This window comes from Eleutherodactylus coqui, chromosome 11 (assembly GCF_035609145.1).
Source record: "Eleutherodactylus coqui strain aEleCoq1 chromosome 11, aEleCoq1.hap1, whole genome shotgun sequence".
In the NCBI taxonomy this organism is placed as follows: Eukaryota; Metazoa; Chordata; class Amphibia; order Anura; family Eleutherodactylidae; genus Eleutherodactylus; species Eleutherodactylus coqui.
The window spans coordinates 54,539,552-54,560,118 of NC_089847.1; the positions used below are offsets into that span (position 1 = coordinate 54,539,552).

At 49.4% G+C, this 20,567-nt stretch overlaps 1 protein-coding gene across 2 annotated transcripts in view; it reads right to left on the reverse strand.

Moving 5' to 3' along the window:
• Window positions 1–20,567, reverse strand: part of LOC136582553 (transmembrane protein 272-like) — a 42,222-nt gene that overhangs the window by 18,551 nt on the left and 3,104 nt on the right. For both annotated transcript variants that reach the window (XM_066583717.1, XM_066583716.1), the window contains exons 3-4: window positions 4,681–4,740; window positions 1,323–1,499 (exon numbers count right to left, since the gene is read on the reverse strand). In XM_066583717.1, coding sequence (XP_066439814.1) covers window positions 1,323–1,499; window positions 4,681–4,740 — 237 coding nt within the window. The remainder of the gene's footprint in view (window positions 1–1,322; window positions 1,500–4,680; window positions 4,741–20,567) is intronic.

Here is a 20,567-nt window from a genome sequence, read left to right on the forward strand (position 1 = left end):
GCAGATGAACTGGCTAGTGAGAAGGAAAGCTATGTTGAGCAAAATAACAGTCATTTTGAAAGACCTTTATCAGCTGCATCAGGTTGTAATCAAATAGAATTGAACGACCTCATAAGAGACCTAAATCTTCCAAAGAAAGTGTTTGAGTTGTTAGCTTCCTGGCTGGCAGAAAAAGGTTTACAGTGTAGATTTGAAAATGGTGAATCTCCTTCTAGGGCATCAGTGCGGGTACACGAAGTGCCCATGTTTTCTATGTCTGTGGGACAGCAGAGCTAAAGCTCAACACCGTGTGAGATGACAGCGGCCTTTGAGAGAAAACATGGTTCCTAGGGGAAAAAATCTAATCACAGAACCTTTGGTGGACAGAGAAAAGATAATATTGCCACCACTGCACATTAAACTTGGTTTGATGAAGCAATGCTCTCAGGAGAGATGGATTGTGTTTCCACTACATATGTAGAAGATTTTCTGGGCTGAGAATGGAGAAACTAAAAGCAGATATATTCGATGGACCGCAAATCAGGGAACTCATGAAAGACCAGGGTTTTCAATAGTCTATGTACAATATTGAGGCACGTGCGGCCATCATTCTGTATGGTTGTGAAGAATGTTCTTGGAAACACGAAGGCCGCTAACTACAGGGCACTTGTGGAGAATACGCTCACTGCATTTTATACACTTGGTTGCAACATGGGTATCAAGTTGCACTATCTGTGAAGTTATTTGGATCGATTTCCATTGTGTCTTGGTGATGACAGCGACAAATAGGGGGAACGATTTCACCAAGAAATAAGGATCATGGAAGTACCTTGGACGATGGGATATACATATGATGGCAGACTACTGTTGGAGCATCCATCGCGAATGTCCAGGAACATAGCATTGTAGGAACTCAAAGGAACGAGGCTTTAGTGATGTGTGCCAATGAAGAAACTTGTTCGTTTTCCAAGCTTCATAGACTATATCCTTCCAATACCATATATTTTTTAATGATATAGATATTAATAGTTAATAGTGGTATAATATTGAAATAAATAGTTTGTAGTGAAAAGGAGACCTGATGGACAAAAACGAATGCCATTTTTAGAATCTTACACCCAGAAATAGCCAAAAAACGTTCAAACATCTTAGGCACCAAAAGTTGTGTTCCCCAGTGTAATCTAATGTGTCCTCCAATTCTTAACTTTCCTTGTGGATATACACTGAGGGAGGTGTCTTCATATTAAAATAAATGCAGCATGCTTTGCCAATCCTGGTGTGTGCATGGGGTAGTCTGGAGGCAACAGGGTTTTTTTTTATATGTCTATACGTTGGATACCTACCTACTACAAACCAAGCAAAGCCAAACATTCCAATTATGCCTTGTAGAACCATGCCGCACGTCTCCAACACACATTTTAGAAAATGTATCAAAACAGCCATCAAGTGTATGACTCCAGTAACCAAAAGAAAGATAGGTATGTACGGCTGGATTGGACAATCATCTTTATATATGGCTCCTGTGGATAAGTATGAGAACAGGTGAGTTGTTGTTGAATAATTCACAGACAAGTAAATTACCTTTAAGTAATAATGGTCATTGACCATTTAGCATGCCCAACATTCACATAGGAGTTAGTAATGAGTTGAGGGTACATAGAGCATGTAGAATGGATTTTATCCACAGTATATGAATAGTGTTTATTTAAAGCCTACTTACATTCGTCATAAAGATTCAAACATAGAAATTTTCCTCAATGGTAATCAGCAATTGGGAAGATGGGGAAAAATAAAGTTACACTATTCTCCAACAGCAGCAGAAATGTTATGTACATTGCTGAAGGAATTACATCTTGAATTGGCTCAGATTCAAAACTTTCTTTACAGCAACATTAGTCAGCATGTACAGATAATGTCCGCATGAAGTTAACCTAATCCCTTGAATAGCAGGGCATTTTTGACCCTGAAGATTAATAAAGTTTTTGTATTTTTTGGCTCTCACTATTACTGTGGTCATAACTTGTAATTTTAGCTTTGAATAACTGCACGAGGACATGTGTTTTGCAGTACTAGTTTGTTAGTGATTAGAGATGAGCGAGCGTACTCGGAAAAGCACTACTCGCTCGAGTAATTTGCTTTATCCGAGTATCGCTGTGCTCGTCCCTGAAGATTCGGGTGCCGGCACGGAGCGGGGAGCTGCAGGGGAGAGTGGGGAGGAACGGAGGGGAGATCTTTCTCTCCCTCTCTCCCGCCCGCTCTCCCCTGCTCCCCGCTGCGACTCACCTGTCAGCCGCAGCGGCACCCGAATCTTCAGGGACGAGCACAGCGATACTCGGATAAAGCAAATTACTCAAGCGAGTAGTGCTTTTCCGAGTACGCTCGCTCATCTCTATTAGTGATTAATTTATACTGATTTCTATTCTGACATAAATGCACTAAAAAGTGTTTTTCCCTAACTTTTTAATTTTTTACACTATTCCCCAATTACCTTAAATAATGTAATAGATTTATAGTTTAGCTTGTTATGATTATGTTATCAAATATGTATATATTTGTTGTTTTAAAACTGTTGTATTATAATGGCAAAGTCAGACAAGCGTTTTTTTTGCACATGCCTATGAGCGCAAAAAAAACGCGTCTGATAGAACCATTGGTTTCCTATGGCGTGTTCACATGTCTATCTTTTACAGGCACAAAATACTCACACCTGCAAAAGATAGGACATCAGTGCAATTGCAAGGTCCATGCTGTGGATAAAATATCCCCGCGGGGAGTCCCCTCATCACTGAACACTGTGAGAGCACTGTCACAGTGTTCAGTGACAATGGGACTCCCTGCGGGGATAAAGGAACACCCTGCCACAGCTGTCACAACTGTGGCAATGGAACGCAATGTTCTCCCATTGCTTTCAATGGGGCCAACACTAAAAATCCCTGCCTCTTGAAAGTGTTGGTCTGATTGGCTGAGCGTTCAGCCAATCACAGGCAGCACTCAGCCATTCATTGAATGACAGCTGTGTGCTGCCTGTGATTGGTCACAGTGCTCAGCCAATCAGAGGCAGCACTCAGCCATTCATTGAATTAATTGAATTGTATTTTTTAATAGTATAACTCTGGGGTGCATATAAATATGTTAGATTACTATTTTAAACACATTTTTTGGGGAGAGAAATGGAAAAAAGTCCAGAAACTCCCCCATTGTTTTGGGGTTTTGTTTTAACAGCGTTTACCATTCAGTAAAAATAACAGGATAATTTTCTTATGTGGATCAGCACGATTACCTCAATATCAAGTTTATATAGATTTTTTAAATTTTTACTACTTTCACACAATAAAAACATGTTTTTAAAGAAAAGCAATTGACTGCATCTCCACATTCTATGACCAATAGCATTTTTATTTTTCCGGTAATGGAGCTTTATAAGAGTTTGGTTTTTGCAGCAAAAATCATACTGTTTATTGATACAGTACCAGTATGATGAACATTTGATTTTTGGGTTGCTTTTTATTGCTTTTTTGGGGAGACAAACAAAATAAAAATAATAATTCCAGCATTACTTTTTTAAACTATTTTTACGACGTTCACATGCAAGATAAATAACACAGTGTTTTCATTACAAACATGATAATACCTACTATGTGTTGCTTAAAAAAATATATTTTGGTATTTTATCTATTTAAAACTTTTTTTTGAGGAGGGGGGGAATGCATATATTTTTAAACTGGATTTTTTTTCTAAATTAAATTGCATTTAATTTTTTTGACACTATTTCTCAGTCCGGGACTTGAAAATGACTAGATCACTAGAATAGTACACTGCATTACTTATCAGTGCATTCTACTAAGCCTATGACAACAGCTTATTAGACTCCGCAGGAGGCAGGGCCCAATAGGCTAAGTTACATGGCAGAAATGGAGGTCTTTGTCAAGCTTCCGGATGCCATGGCAACCCATTGCTACTTTGCAATTGCATGGTGGAGTATCGATGGATGACTAAAGGAGCCCTCTCCATCTGTCATCTGCTTAGATGTTGCAATTGCTATTAATTGTGGCATGTAAGAGATTAAACTGCCAGGATCTGAGGTTTCGCCACTACTGGTTTTTAGAGCAGGAGCCTGGCTGTTAGTAGTCAGCCAAGCGACCATCTTAAAAAGATATATGTGCAGATTTAAGCCCATTAGTAAGGTAAGTAAAAAGGCGTATTGCGGTCTGTAATGGGTTAAAGTTACTAATTTCCATCCTCAAGCTCGCCCTGGTTTCTGTGACCTTAAGACCTGGTTCATTTTCTGATCCCGGCACTGGTTCAACCTTTGGTTCTGTTGTCTGGGTTTGGTTATTTTCTGGTTATGAGTACTGATTATATCTCTTGACTTTGTTCTGGGGCATTTCTTGTCTCTTTCATGGCTACCGTAATCCTTGCTCTGTTCATATCTGTAAATTCCAGTTTTTCTCCACTATGTTTTTTGGCTATGTTCCCAACTACATCTTCAATCCTATAGTTTCTGCATCTAACCCTCAGCCACTGCCACTGACATTATTGGGAACTGAGATTTCCAATACAGGAAAGATAATACCACCTTTTGATGGGTTAAGAATATAGACCAGAGGTGTGGTAAAAGTGAGAAATGCGTGTTTAAATTTGTGTAGCTCAAAATAAAATTACAGTGCGGTGAAAATCTCGAAATATTTTTTAATCACTTACCCATTACAATCAAAGCTATGCCTAACCCAAGCCAAATAGTGGAAGTTACTATTTGTATACCTATAAATGAAAAAGATAAGAATAGTAACTTTTTCACAGAATAGCAACAGTTTGAACAGAAATTTCCAACTTTTAACACTAGAATTCAGCTGCACAGCCATTATTAAATCCCTCCTTATGTCTGTAGATTGTGATAAATCATTAGTTATTAGAGATGAGCGAGCACCAAAATGCTCGGGTGCTCGTTAATCAAGTCAAGCTCTCCGCGATGCTCAAGGGTTCGTTTCAAGTAACGAACCCCATTGAAGTCAATGGGCGACTCGAGCATTTTTGTATATGACTGGTGCTCCACTAAGGTTTTCATTTGTAAAAATCTGGGAAATTCAAGAAAGTGATGGGAACGACACAGAAACGGATAGGGCAGGCGAGGGGCTACATGTTGGGCTGCATCTCAAGTTCCCAGGTCCCACTATTAAGCCACAATAGCGGCAAGAGTGGGCCCCCCCCCCTTCCCTCCCAACAATTTTTACTTCTGAAAAACCCTCATTAGCAAGGCATACCTTAGCTAAGCACCACATTACCTTCAACAAAGCACAATCACTGCCTGCATGACACTCCGCTGCCACTTCTCCTGGGTTACATGCTGCCCAACCCCCCCCCCCTCCCCCCCCCCCGCACGACCCAGTGTCCACAGGGCACACCAAAGTGTCCCTGCGCAGCCTTCAGCTGCCCTCATGCCACACGCTGGCCTCATAGCCACACCACCCTCATGTCTATTTATAAGTGCGTCTGCCATGAGGAGGAACCGCAGGCACACACTGCAGAGGGTTGGCAGGTCCAGGCAGCGACCCTCTTTAAAAGGGGCGGGGCGATAGCCCACAATGCTGTACAGAAGCAATTAGAACTCCAATCCTGTGCCACCTCCGTCAGGAGCTGCAAACGTGGGCATAGCAATGGGGAATCCATGTGCCACACAGTATTCATTCTGTCAAGGTGTCGCATAGCTCAATCCACACTGCAAGGGAAAAGCCGTCAGCGCTCTGCCCCCTACCCAAGTCAGTCAGTGCCTTTGTGCCAGACAGGTCAAACACCGCAATGGGAACTAAGTTTGCACCAACAGCAAAGGTGGGTCCTAGGAAACCCAAGACATGAACAAAAAATTGATCTGAGCGGCCAAACATGGCAGACTTGCCCCGCGCCCACGACATAGGCCTCGGCCCACAGATTCAGCAATCCTAGGCTGGAAGCGGACTTTCACTGCACCCAGGACATAGGCCTCTGCACAAACCCTCAGCAATCGCGTGCCTACAGCGGACTCCAATGCTAGCGTAGCTGTGCACATCTCATTAGCGCTGTATTGATCCTGTAGTTTGTCCCAATGCAGTGCCCCGGATAGTAGAGCTAATGTCAGATTAAATACAGCTGGGCTTTGGCCCACACTGCATGCCCCAGTCAGACTGGGGTTCTTTATAAGTAGACACAGGCAGGTACAACTCCGTGTGGACCGACAGCATGGGTGGGTCCCAGGAAGCCACCAGCGTTACATAAATAAATCCCATTGCATTGCCCAGCACAGCTGAGGTAACGTCAGATTAAATGAAGGTGGTCTTCGGCCCACACTGCATGCCCCAGTCTGACCTGGGTTTTTAATACATAGACACTAGAGATGAGCGAACGTGTTCGTCTGAACTTGATATCCGTGCGGATATTAGGGTGTTCGGGATGTTCGTTATTCGTAACGAACACCATGCGGTGTTCGGGTTACTTTCACTTCCTTCCCTGAGACGTTAGCGCGCTTTTCTGGCCAATTGAAAGACAGGGAAGGCATTACAACTTCCCCCTGCGTCGTTCAAGCCCTATACCACCCCCCTGCAGTGAGTGGCTGGGGAGATCAGGTGTCCGCCTAATATAAAAGTCGTCCCCTCCCGCGGCTCGCCTCAGATGCCTTGTGAGTTAGTGAGGGACAGTGCTGTTTGTACCGGAGCTGCTGTAGGGAAAGAATTGGTAGTTAGTGTAGGCTTCAAGACCCCCAAAGGTCCTTATTAGGGCCACTGATAGCTGTGTGTTGGCTGCTGTTAGCAGTGGCAATTTTTTTTCTTCTCAAAATCGGCTCTGCAGAGCGTTGCACCCGGCATTAGGGACAGAAGTGTTGCATAGGCAGGGAGAGTGTTAGGAGTGAGTGTAGCCTTCAAGAACCTCAACGGTCCTTTCTAGGGCCATATTTAACCGTGTGCAGTACTGTGCTGGCTGCTGTTAGCTGTGCTGCATATGTTTTTTCTTCTCAAAATCGCCTCTGCAGAGCATTGCACCCTCCATTGATACTGCAGGGAAAGAATTGTGTAGGCAGGGCCACAACACAGTTATTATTCATTGAATATACGCAGTGCTGCCTTTTGCTTGTAAAACAAGTGAAAATAATTCTATTTGTCCTGCCTCTGTCCGTCCTAAGGGCGGTGGACACGTGTCGGCTGCGTGTGCAACGTTTAAAAATCAGACGCACCCAGGTACGTTTTACTCCTGGCTTCGCCATTTGCTTTCCTTAATTTGGAAAAAAAATACCTGCTCTGCCAGAGTTATAATAACTCTGCTACCCTCAAGTTCTGTGCCACATTAGCAGGGCCACAGCACAGTTATTAAACTTCTCATGTTCATTGAATATACGCAGTGCTGCCTTTTGGTGGAAAAAAACTGAAAATAATTGTATTTGTCCTGCCTCTGTCCGTCCTAAGGGCGGTGGACACGTGTCGGCTGCGTGTGCAACGTTTAAAAATCAGACGCACCCAGCTACGGTTTACTGCTGGCTTCGCCATTTGCTTTCCTTAATTGGAAAAAAAAATACCTGCTCTGCCAGAGTTAATAACTCTGCTACCCTCAAGTTCTGTGCCACATTAGCAGGGCCACAGCACAGTTATTAAACTTCTCATGTTCATTGAATATACGCAGTGCTGCCTTTTGGTGGAAAAAAACTGAAAATAATTCTATTTGTCCTGCCTCTGTCCGTCCTAAGGGCGGTGGACACGTGTCGGCTGCGTGTGCAACGTTTAAAAATCAGACGCACCCAGCTACGTTTTACTCCTGGCTTCGCCATTTGCTTTCCTTAATTTGGAAAAAAAATACCTGCTCTGCCAGAGTTATAATAACTCTGCTACCCTTAAGTTCTGTGCCACATTAGCAGGGCCACAGCACAGTTATTAAACTTCTCATGTTCATTGAATATACGCAGTGCTGCCTTTTGGTGGAAAAAAACTGAAAATAATTCTATTTGTCCTGCCTCTGTCCGTCCTAAGGGCGGTGGACACGTGTCGGCTGCGTGTGCAACGTTTAAAAATCAGACGCACCCAGCTACGTTTTACTCCTGGCTTCGCCATTTGCTTTCCTTAATTTGGAAAAAAAATACCTGCTCTGCCAGAGTTATAATAACTCTGCTACCCTCAAGTTCTGTGCCACATTAGCAGGGCCACAGCACAGTTATTAAACTTCTCATGTTCATTGAATATACGCAGTGCTGCCTTTTGGTGGAAAAAAACTGAAAATAATTCTATTTGTCCTGCCTCTGTCCGTCCTAAGGGCGGTGGACACGTGTCGGCTGCGTGTGCAACGTTTAAAAATCAGACGCACCCAGCTACGGTTTACTGCTGGCTTCGCCATTTGCTTTCCTTAATTGGAAAAAAAAATACCTGCTCTGCCAGAGTTAATAACTCTGCTACCCTCAAGTTCTGTGCCACATTAGCAGGGCCACAGCACAGTTATTAAACTTCTCATGTTCATTGAATATACGCAGTGCTGCCTTTTGGTGGAAAAAAACTGAAAATAATTCTATTTGTCCTGCCTCTGTCCGTCCTAAGGGCGGTGGACACGTGTCGGCTGCGTGTGCAACGTTTAAAAATCAGACGCACCCAGCTACGGTTTACTGCTGGCTTCGCCATTTGCTTTCCTTAATTGGGAAAAAAAATACCTGCTCTGCCAGAGTTATAATAACTCTGCTACCCTCACGTTCTGTGACACATTAGCAGGGCCACAGCACAGTTATTAAACTTAGATTATTCATTCACTAGAGGCAGTGGGGCCTTTCGTTTTCAAAAAAGGGAAAAAATTATATTTGGCCTGCAGTCTTGCGCCAATTTATTTCCTGCCTGTGAAATCAAATCACTGGTAATACAGCATGCTGAGGGGTAGGGGTAGGCCTAGAGGACGTGGACGCGGCCGAGGACGCGGAGGGCCAAGTCAGGGTGTGGGCACAGGCCGAGCTCCTGATCCAGGTGTGTCGCAGCCGACTGCTGCGCGATTAGGAGAGAGGCACGTTTCTGGCGTCCCCACATTCATCGCCCAATTAATGGGTCCACGCGGGAGACGGTTATTAGAAAATGAGCAGTGTGAGCAGGTCCTGTCCTGGATGGCAGAAAGTGCTTCGAGCAACCTATCGTCAACACGCAGTTCTGCGCCGTCCACTGCTGCAAATCCGAATCCTCTGTCTGCTGCTCCTCCTTCCTCCCAGCCTCCTCACTCCACTACAATGACACCTGCTCAGGAGCGGGAACACTCCCAGGAACTGTTCTCGGGCCCCTGCTTAGATTGGGCAGCAGCGGTTCCTCTCCCACCAGAGGAGTTTATCGTCACTGATGCCCAACCATTCGAAAGTTCCCGGGGTCCGGGGGAAGAGGCTGGGGACTTCCGCCAACTGTCTCAACAACTTACTGTGGGTGAGGAGGACGATGACGATCAGACACAGTTGTCTTGCAGTGAGGTAGTAGTAAGGGCAGTAAGTCCGAGGGAGCAGCGCACAGAGGATTCGGAGGAAGAGCAGCAGGACGATGAGGTGACTGACCCCACCTGGTGTGCAACGCTTACTCAGGAGGAGAGGTCTTCAGAGGGGGAGTCAAGGGCATCAGCAGGGCAGGTTGCAAGAGGCAGTGCGGTGGCCAGGGGTAGAGGCAGGGCCAGACCGAATAATCCACCAACTGTTTCCCAAAGCGCCCCCTCGCGCCATGCCACCCTGCAGAGGCCGAGGTGCTCTAATGTCTGGCAGTTTTTCACAGAGATGCCTGACGACCGACGAACAGTGGTGTGCAACCTTTGTCGCGCAAAGCTCAGCCGGGGAGCCAACACCAACAGCCTCACCACCACCACCATGCACAGACATATGATGGCCAAGCACCCCACAAGGTGGGACGAAGGCCGTTCAGCGCCTCCGGTTTGCACCCCTGCCTCTCCCCCTGTGCCCCAACCTGCCACTGAGATCCAACCCCCCTCTCAGGACACGGGCACTACCGCCTCATGGCCTGCACCCACACCCTCATCTCCGCTGTCCTCGGCCCCATCCAGCAGTGTAGTTCAGCGCACCGTCCAGCCGTCGCTTGCGTAACTGTTGGAGCGCAAGCGCAAGTACGCCGCCACGCACCCGCACGCTCAAACGTTAACCGTCCGCATAGCAAAATTCATCAGCCTTGAGATGCTGCCGTATAGGGTTGTGGAAACTGAGTCCTTCAAAAGTATCATGGAGGCGGCGGCCCCGCGCTACTCAGTTCCCAGTCGCCACTACTTTTCCCGATGTGCCGTCCCAGCCCTGCACGACCACGTCTCCCGCAACATTGTACGCGCCCTCACCAACGCGGTTACTGCCACGGTCCACTTAACAACGGACACGTGGACAAGCACAGGCGGGCAGGGCCACTACATCTCCCTGACGGCACATTGGGTGAATTTAGTGGAGGCTGGGACAGAGTCAGAGCCTGGGACCGCTCACGTCCTACCCACCCCCAGAATTGCGGGCCCCAGCTCGGTGGTGGTATCTGCGGAGGTGTATGCTTCCTCCACTAAAGCACCCTCCTCCTCCTCCTCCTCCTCCTCTGTCTCGCAATCAAGATGTGTTAGCAGCAGCATGTCGCCAGCAGTCGGTGTCGCGCGGTGTGGCAGCACAGCGGTGGGCAAGCGTCAGCAGGCCGTGCTGAAACTACTCAGCTTAGGCGATAAGAGGCACACGGCCCACGAACTGCTGTAGGGTCTGACACAGCAGACTGACCGCTGGCTTGCGCCGCTGAGCCTCCAACCGGGCATGGTCGTGTGTGACAACGGCCGTAACCTGGTGGCGGCTCTGCAGCTCGGCAGCCTCACGCACGTGCCATGCCTGGCCCACGTCTTTAATTTGGTGGTTCAGCGCTTTCTGAAAAGCTACCCACGCTTATCAGACCTGCTCGTAAAGGCGCGCCGGCTCTGCGCACATTTCCGCAAGTCCCACACGGACGCTGCCACCCTGCGCACCCTGCAACATCACTTTAAGCTGCCAGTGCACCGACTGCTGTGCGACGTGCCCACACGGTGGAACTCTACGCTCCACATGTTGGCCAGGCTCTATGAACAGCGTAGAGCTATAGTCGAATACCAACTCCAACATGGGCGGCGCAGTGGGAGTCAGCCTCCTCAATTCCTTTCAGAAGAGTGGGCCTGGTTGGCAGACATCTGCCATGTCCTTGGTAATTTTGAGGAGTCTACCCAGGTGGTGAGCGGCGATGCTACAATCATTAGCGTCACCATTCCTCTGCTATGCATCTTGAGAAATTCCCTGCAAACCATAAAGGCAGCTGCTTTGCGCTCGGAAACGGGGGCGGTGGAAGACAGTATGCCGCTGGATAGTCAGGCACCCTCCTGTCTATTTCTCAGCGCGTACAGGAGGAGGAGGAGGAGCATGAGGAGGATGAGGAGGAGGGGGAAGAGACAGCTTGGCCCGCTGCTGACGGTACACCAGCTGATTGCCTGTCATCCTTTCAGCGTGTATGGCCTGAGGAGGAGGAGGAGGAGGAGGAGGAGGATCCTGAAAGTGATCTTCCTAGTGAAGACAGCCATGTGTTGCGTACTGGTACCCTGGCACACATGGCTGACTTCATGTTAGGATGCCTTTCTCGTGACCCTCGCGTTGCACGCATTCTGGCCACAACAGATTACTGGGTGTACACACTGCTCGACCCACGCTATAAGGAGAACCTGCCCACTCTCATTCCCGAAGAGGAAAAGGGTTCGAGAGTGTTGCTATACCACAGGACCCTTGCGGACAAGCTGATGGTAAAATTCCCAGCCGACAGCGCTAGTGGCAGAAGGCGCAGTACCGAGGGCAAGGTAGCAGGGGAGGTGCGGAGATCGAGCAGCATGTACATCCCAGGCAGTGCAACAGTCTTTAAGGGCCTGGCCAGCTTTATGGCTCCCCAGCAAGACTGTGTCACCGCTCCCCAGTCAAGGCTGAGTCGGCGGGAGCACTGTAAAAGGATGGTGAGGGAGTACGTAGCCGATCGCACGACCATCCTCGGTGACGCCTCTGCCCCCTACAACTACTGGGTGTCGAAGCTGGACACGTGGCCTGAACTAGCGCTGTATGCCCTGGAGGTGCTTGCTTGTCCTGCGGCTAGCGTCTTGTCGGAGAGTGTGTTTAGTGCGGCTGGGGGAATCATCACAGATAAGCGTAGCCGCTTGTCAACCGACAGTGCCGACAGGCTAACACTCATCAAGATGAACAAAGGCTGGATTTCCCCAGACTTCTGTTCTCCACCAGCGGACAGCAGCGATACGTAAGCAATACGTAGGCTGCACCCGCGGATGGAAGCTACGTTCTCTCTCACCATCCAAAACGGGGACATTTCTGCTTCATCAATCTGTGTCTAATATTCCTCCTCCTCCTCCTGCTCCTCCTCCTGAAACCTCGCGTAATCACGCTGAACGGGCAATTTTTCTTAGGGCCACAAGGTTCACTCAAATAATTTTTCTGAACAATTTTTATAAGTTTCAATGCGCTTAAAAGCGTTGAAACTTTAACTTGAACCAATTTTTCGTTAAACTGGGCTGCCTCCCACTATACTGCTGCTTCAGAATTGTTACTGGGGCCTGTCTTGAGTGCTACTATTGCTGACATGGAACGAAGACTGCGCTCCCGCTATACTGCTGCTTCGGAATTGTTACTGGGGCCTTTCTTGAGTGCTACTATTGCTGACATGGAACGAAGACTGCGCTCCCGCTATACTGCTGCTTCGGAATTGTTACTGGGGCCTGTCTTGAGTGCTACTATTGCTGACATGGAACGAAGACTGCGCTCCCGCTATACTGCTGCTTCGGAATTGTTACTGGGGCCTGTCTTGAGTGCTACTATTGCTGACATGGAACGAAGACTGCGCTCCCGCTATACTGCTGCTTCGGAATTGTTACTGGGGCCTGTCTTGAGTGCTACTATTGCTGACATGGAACGAAGACTGCGCTCCTCCTATAATGCTGCTACTGATATGTTAGTGGGGCCTGTCCTAATGCTACGGCTGAAATGTTACGAATTCTGGGCTCTGCCTATACCGCTGCTAATGGTATGTCTCTGGGGTGTGGAAACAGAGGCTTCCCAAAGACATGATGGCGGCGAGGCCATTTCCCACCAACGCGGTTACTGTTAAGGTGCATATAACCACGGACACGTGGAGAGGACACGTAGTGCCTCAAAAACATCCCCCTCCTCCTCCAACAGGGAAAACATTCTTGGCAAATGCCTTTGCATTGGTTCGTCTGGTGGCAGTCCAAGAATTTCACCTTTACCGACACAACAAGAGAGCCCCCACACCATCCCCCCGCCACGGCCCACTTAATCCTGGCCGCATTCCGAAAACCAACAAAATACAACCGTGCTACTAGGTCCGCAGTCACCACCACATTACCACCAACGCGGTTACTGTTAAGGTACATATTACCAGTCTGACTGGGGCATGCAGACACCTTGACAGAATGAATAGTGTGTGGCACATAGGTTCCCCATTGCTATGCCCACGTGTGCAGCTCCTGATGGCGGTGGCACAGGATTATATTTCTCATTGCTTCTGTACAGCATTGTGGGCTATCGCCCCGCCCCTTTTAAAGAGGGTCGCTGCCTAGCCGTGCCAACCCTCTGCAGTGTGTGCCTGCGGTTCCTCCTCATGGCAGACGCACTTCTAAATAGACATGAGGGTGGTGTGGCATGAGGGCAGCTGAAGGCTGCGCAGGGACACTTTGGTGTGCGCTGTGGGGGGGAGGGGGGGCGGTTGGTCAGCATGTAACCCAGGAGAAGTGGCAGCGGAGTGTCATCCAGGCAGTGATTGTGCTTTGTTGTAGCTAGTGTGGTGCTTAGCAAAGGTATGCCATGCTAATGAGGGCTTTTCAGAAGTAAAAGTTGTTGGGAGGGGGGGGGGGCCCACTCTTGCCGGTATTGTGGCTTAATAGTGGGACCTGTGAACTTGAGATGCAGCCCAACATGTAGCCCCTCGCCTGCCCTATCCGTTTCTGTGTCATTCCCATCACTTTCTTGAATTGCCCAGATTTTCACACATGAAAACCTTAGCGAGCATCGGCGAAATACAAAAATGCTCTGGTCGCCCATTGACTTCAATGGGGTTCGTTATTCGAAACGAACCCTCGAACATCGCGGGAAGTTCGTTTCGAATAACGAACACCCGAACATTTTGGTGTTCGCTCATCTCTAATAGACACAGGCAGGTACAAATCCCTAATGTGAAGTCCGTGTGGACCCAAAGCATGGGTGGCTCCCTGGAACCCACCGGCGGTACATAAACAAATCCCATTGCAGTGCCCTGGACAGCAGAGCTAACGTCAGATACAATACAGGTGGGCTTCGGCCCACAGTGCATGCCCCAGTCAGACTGGTAATATGTACCTTAACAGTAACCGCGTTGGTGGGAATGTGGTGGCGACTGCGGACCTAGTAGCGCGGTTTTATTTAGTTGGTTTTCGGAATGTGGCCAGGATTAAGTGGGCCGTGGCGGGGGGATGGTGGGGAGGCTCTCTTGTTGTGTCGTTAAAGGTGAAATTCTTGGACTGCCACCAGACGGACGAATGCAAAGGTATTTGCCAAGAATGTTTTCATTGTTGGAGGAGGAGGGGGATGTTTTTGAGGCACTACGTGTCCTCTCCACGTGTCCGTGGTTATATGCACCTTAACAGTAACCGCGTTGGTGGGAAATGGCCTCGCCGCCATCATGTCTTTGGGAAGCCTCCGTTTCCACACCCCAGTGACATAGCATTAGCAGCGGTATAGGCAGAGCCCAGAATTAGTAACATTTCAGCGGTAGCATTAGGGACAGGCCCCAGTAACATATCACTAGCAGCATTATAGGGGGAGCACAGTATTAGTTCCATTTCAGTAGTGGTAGCAGTCCAGACAGGCCCCAGTAACAATTCCGAAGCAGCAGTATAGGGGGAGCACAGTCTTAGTTCCATTTCAGTAATAGTAGCACTGAAGACAGGCCCCAGTAGCAATTCCAAAGCAGCAGTATAGGGGGAGCACAGTCTTAGTTCCATTTCAGTAATAGTAGCACTCAAGACAGGCCCCAGTAGCAATTCCGAAGCAGCAGTATAGGGGGAGCACAGTCTTAGTTCCATTTCAGTAATAGTAGCAGTCAAGACAGGCACCAGTAACAATTCCGAAGCAGCAGTATAGGGGGAGCGCAGTCTTAGTTCCATTTCAGCAATAGTAGCAGTCAAGACAGGCACCAGTAACAATTCCGAAGCAGCAGTATAGGGCGAGCGCAGTCTTAGTTCCATTTCAGTAATAGTAGCAGTCAAGACAGGCCACAGTAACAATTCTGAAGCAGCAGTATAGGGGGAGTACAGTCTTAGTTCCATTTCAGTAATAGTAGCAGTCAAGACAGGCCCCAGTAACAATTCCGAAGCAGCAGTATAGGGGGAGCGCAGTCTTAGTTCCATTTCAGTAGTAGTAGCACTCAAGACAGGCCCCAGTAACAATTCCAAAGCCTCAGTATAGGGGGAGCGCAGTCTTAGTTCCATTTCAGTAATAGTAGCACTGAAGACAGGCCCCAGTAACATATCACTAGCAGCAGTATAGGGGGAGCACAGTATTAGTTCCATTTCAGTAGTAGTAGCAGTCAAAACAGGCCCTAGTAACAATTCCGAAGCAGCAGTATAGGGGGAGCACAGTCTTAGTTCCATTTCAGTAGTAGTAGCAGTCAAAACAGGCCCCAGTAACAATTCCGAAGCAGCAGTATAGGGGGAGCACAGTCTTAGTTCCATTTCAGTAGTAGTAGCACTCAAGACAGGCCCCAGTAACAATTCCAAAGCCTCAGTATAGGGGGAGCGCAGTCTTAGTTCCATTTCAGTAATAGTAGCACTGAAGACAGGCCCCAGTAACATATCACTAGCAGCAGTATAGGGGGAGCACAGTATTAGTTCCATTTCAGTAGTAGTAGCAGTCAAAACAGGCCCCAGTAACAATTCCGAAGCAGCAGTCTAGGGGGAGCACAGTATTAGTTCCATTTCAGTAGTAGTAGCAGTCAAGACAGGCCACAGTGACATTCCGTTGCAGCAGTTTAGGGAGATAACAGTCTCTTTTACATTTCAGTAGTTGCCGTATAGACAAGGCCCCAGTACATTTATGTAGCAAAAGTGTAGGCCAACCCCACACACCTTGCTGTACCATGAGTGCAGGCGAAGCCCTTAAAAATTACTAGGATTACTCTGTAGGCGAGGGCCCAAAAAAATTGGTGTACCAACAGTACTAATGTACCCCAGAAAAATTGCCCCTGCCCAACCAAGAGGGCAGGTGAAACCCATTAATCGCTTTGGTTAATGTGGCTTAATTTGTAACTAGGCCTGGAGGCAGCCCAGTTAAAATAAAAATTGGTTCAGGTGCAAGTTTCAACGCTTTAATGAGAATTGAAACGTATAAACATTGTTTACAAAAGTAATATGACTGTGCCTTGTGGGCCTAAGAAAAACTGCCCATTCGGCGTGATTACGTGAGGTTTCAGGAGGAGGAGCAGGAGGAGGAGGATGAATATAATACGCAGATTGATTAAGCTAAAAGATCCCCGTTTTTTATGGTGATAGAGAACGATGCTTCCATCCGCGGGTGCAGCCTACGTATTGTTTAGGTACCACTGCTGTCCGCTGGTGGAGAAGAGAAGTCTGGAGAAATCCAGGCTTTATTCATCTTTATGAGTGTAAGCCTGTCGGCACTGTCAGTTGACAGGCGGCTACGCTTATCCGTGATGATTCACCCAGCCGCACTAAACACCCTCTCTGACAAGACGCTAGCCGCAGGGCAAGCAAGCACCTCCAGGGCATACAGCGCGAGTTCAGGCCACGTGTCCAGCTTCGACACCCAGTAGTTGTAGGGAGCAGAGGTGTCACGGAGGATGGTCGTGCGATCGGCTATGTACTCCCTCACCATCCTTTTACAGTGCTCCCGCCAACTCAGCCTTGACTGGGGAGCGGTGACACAGTCTTGCTGGGGAGCCATAAAGCTGGCAAAGGCCTTGCAGAGTGTTCCCCTGCCTGTGCTGTACATGCTGCCTGATCTCCGCGCCACCCCTGCTACCTGGCCCTCGGAACTGCGCCTTCTGCCACTAGCGCTGTCGGATGGGAATTTTACCATCAGCTTCTCCGTCAGGGTCCTGTGGTATAGCATCACTCTCGAACCCCTTTCCTCTTCGGGTATTAGAGTGGAAAGATTCTCCTTATACCGTGGGTCGAGCAGTGTGTACACCCAGTAATCCGTAGTGGCCAGAATGCATGTAACGCGAGGGTCACGAGAAAGGCATCCTAACATGAAGTCCGCCATGTGTGCCAGGGTACCTGTACGCAACACATGGCTGTCCTCACTAGGAAGATCACTTTCAGGATCCTCCTCCTCCTCCTCAGGCCATACACGCTGAAAGGATGACAGGCAAGCAGCATGTGTACCCTCAGCAGTGGGCCAAGCTGTCTCTTCCCCCTCCTCCTCATGCTCCTCCCCCTCCTCCTCCTCCTCCAAAATGCGCTGAGATATAGACATGAGGATGCTCTGACTATCCAGTGACATACTGTCTTCCCCCACCTCCGTTTCCGAGCGCAAAGCGTCTGCCTTTATGCTTTGCAGGGAACTTCTCAAGAGGCATAGCAGAGGAATGGTGACGCTAATGATTGCAGCATCGCCACTCACGATCTGGGTAGACTCCTCAAAGTTTCCATGGACCTGGCAGATGTCTGCCAACCAGGCCCACTCTTCTGTAAAGAATTGAGGAGGCTGACTCCCACTACGCCGCCCATGTTGGAGTTGGTATTCCACTATAGCTCTACGCTGCTCATAGAGCCTGGCCAACATGTGGAGTGTAGAGTTCCACCGTGTGAGCACTTCGCACAGCAGTCGGTGCACTGGCAAATTAAACTGATGTTGCAGGGTCCGCAGGGTGGCAGCGTCTGTGTTGGACTTGCGAAAATGTGCGCTGACCCGGCGCACCTTTCCGAGCAGGCCTGACAAGCGTGGGTAGCTTTTCAGAAACCGCTGAACCACCAAATTAAAAACGTGGGCCAGGCATGGCACGTGCGTGAGGCTGCCGAGCTACAGAGCCGCCACCAGGTTACGGCCGTTGTCACACACGACCATGCCCGGTTGGAGGCTCAGCGGCGAAAGCCAGTGGTCGGTCTGCTCTGTCAGACCCTGCAGCAGTTTGTGGGCCGGGTGCCTCTTCTCTCCTAAGCTGAGTAGTTTCAGCACGGCCTGCTGATGCTTGCCCACCGCTGTGCTGCCACGCCGCGCGACACCGACTGCTGGCGACGTGCTGCTGCTGACACATCTTGATTGCGAGACAGAGGTTGCGTAGGAGGAGGAGGAGGGTGGTTTAGTGGAGGAAGCATACACCACCGCAGATACCTGCACCGAGCTGGGGCCCGCAATTCTGGGGGTGGGTAGGACGTGAGCGGTCCCAGGCTCTGACTCGGTCCCAGCCTCCACTAAATTCACCCAATGTGCCGTCAGGGAGATATAGTGGCCCTGCCCGCCTGTGCATGTCCACGTGTCCGTTGTTAAGTGGACCTTGGCAGTAACCGCGTTGGTGAGGGCGCGTACAATGTTGCGGGAGACGTGGTCATGCAGGGCTACTCAGTTCCCAGTCGCCATCTGGAAAAGTAGTGGCGACTGGGAACTGAGTAGCGCGGGGCCGCCGCCGCCATCATGTTTTTGAAAGCCTCCGTTTCCACAAGCCTATAATGCAGCATCTCCAGGCTGATCAATTTGGCTATGTGCACGTTTAACGCTTGAGCGTGCGGCGTACTTGCGCTTGCGCTCAAACAGTTGCGCTAGCGACGGCTGGACGCTGCGCCGAGAGACATTGCTGGATGGGGCCGAGGACAGCGGAGGTGAGGGTGTTGGTGCAGGCCGGGAGACGGTAGTGCCTGTGTCCTGAGAGGGGGGTTGGATCTCAGTGGCAGGTTGGGGCACAGGGGGAGAGGCAGTGGTGCAAACCGGAGGCGGTGAACGGCCTTCGTCCCACCTTGTGGGGTGCTTGGCCATCATATGCCTGCGCATGCTGGTGGTGGTGAGGCTGGTGGTGGTGGCTCCCCGGCTGATCTTGGTGCGACAAACCTTGCACACCACAGTTCGTCGGTCGTCTGCACTCTCAGTGAAAAACTGCCACACCTTTGAGCACCTCGGCCTCTGCAGGGTGGCATGGCGCGAGGGGGCGCTTTGGGAAACAGTTGGTGGATTATTCGGTCTGGCCCTGCCTCTAGCCCTGGCCACCGCACTGCCTCTTCCAACCTGCCCTGCTGCTGCACTTGCCTCCCCCTCTGAAGACCTGTCCTCAGTAGGCTTAGCAAACCAGGTGGGGTCAGTCATCTCATCATCCAGCTGCTCTTCCTCCGAATCCTCTGTGCGCTCCTCCCTCGAACTTACTGCCCTTACTACTACCTGACTGATAGACAACTGTGTCTCATCGTCATCGTCCTCCTCACCCACTGAAAGCTCTTGAGACAGTTGCCGGAAGTCCCCAGCCTCATCCCCTGGACCCTGGGAACTTTCCAAAGGTTGGGCATCGGTCACGACAAACTCCACCGGTGGGAGAGGAACCATTGCTGCCCAATCTGGGCAGGGGCCCAAGAACAGTTCCTGGGAGTCTGCCTGCTCCTCAGAATGTGTCATTTTCATGGAGTGAGGAGGCTGGGAGGAAGGAGGAGCAGCAGCCAGAGGATTCAGAGTTGCAGCTGTGGATGGCGTAGAAGACTGGGTGGTCGATAGATTGCTGGATGCACTTTCTGCCATCCACGACAAGACCTGCTCACACTGCTCAGTTTCTAATAAAGGTCTACCGCGTGGACCCATTAATTGTGAGATGAATCTGGGGACTCCAGAAACGTGCCTCTCTCCTAATACACCTGGACCAGGAGCTCAGCCTGTGCCCACACCCTGACTTGGGCCTCCACATCCTCACCCCCGTCCACGTCCTCTAGGCCTACCCCTACCCCTCAGCATGGTGTATTACGAGTAGAGCAGAAACTGAACGTTGTAATTAAATGTGCTGCTTATTGGCCTGTGGTTGGAGGCTGACTTCGCTTACGGAACGCACAGCAGAGCCAGGAAACAATTATGCGCAAGCCTGTAGTGAGACCTAGGTGCGTATGACTGAGCTACTGGAATTCACAGTGCAGAACCAGTCAAGTGGCCAAAGGCCAGTGGTAGGCCTTAAGTATTTTGCTTCTTTTTCTTAAAATGGTGAGGTGAAAAACCAGACAGACACCGTATGCAGCGTATATTATGTATACTGTTTCCCTGTGCCGGGATGATGGCGATCATGTAACGGGCACAGCAGAGCCAGGAAACAATTATGCGCAAGCCTGTAGTGAGACCTAGGTGCGTATGACTGAGCTACTAGAATTCACAGTGCAGAACCAGTCAAGTGGCCAAAGGCCAGTGGTAGGCCTTAAGTATTTTGCTTCTATTTTTTAAAATGGTGAGGTGAAAAACCAGACAGACACCGTATGCAGCGTATATTATGTATACTGTTTCCATGTGGCGGGATGACGGCGATCATGTAACGGGCACAGCAGAGCCAGGAAACAATTATGCGCAAGCCTGTAGTGAGACCTAGGTGCGTATGACTGAG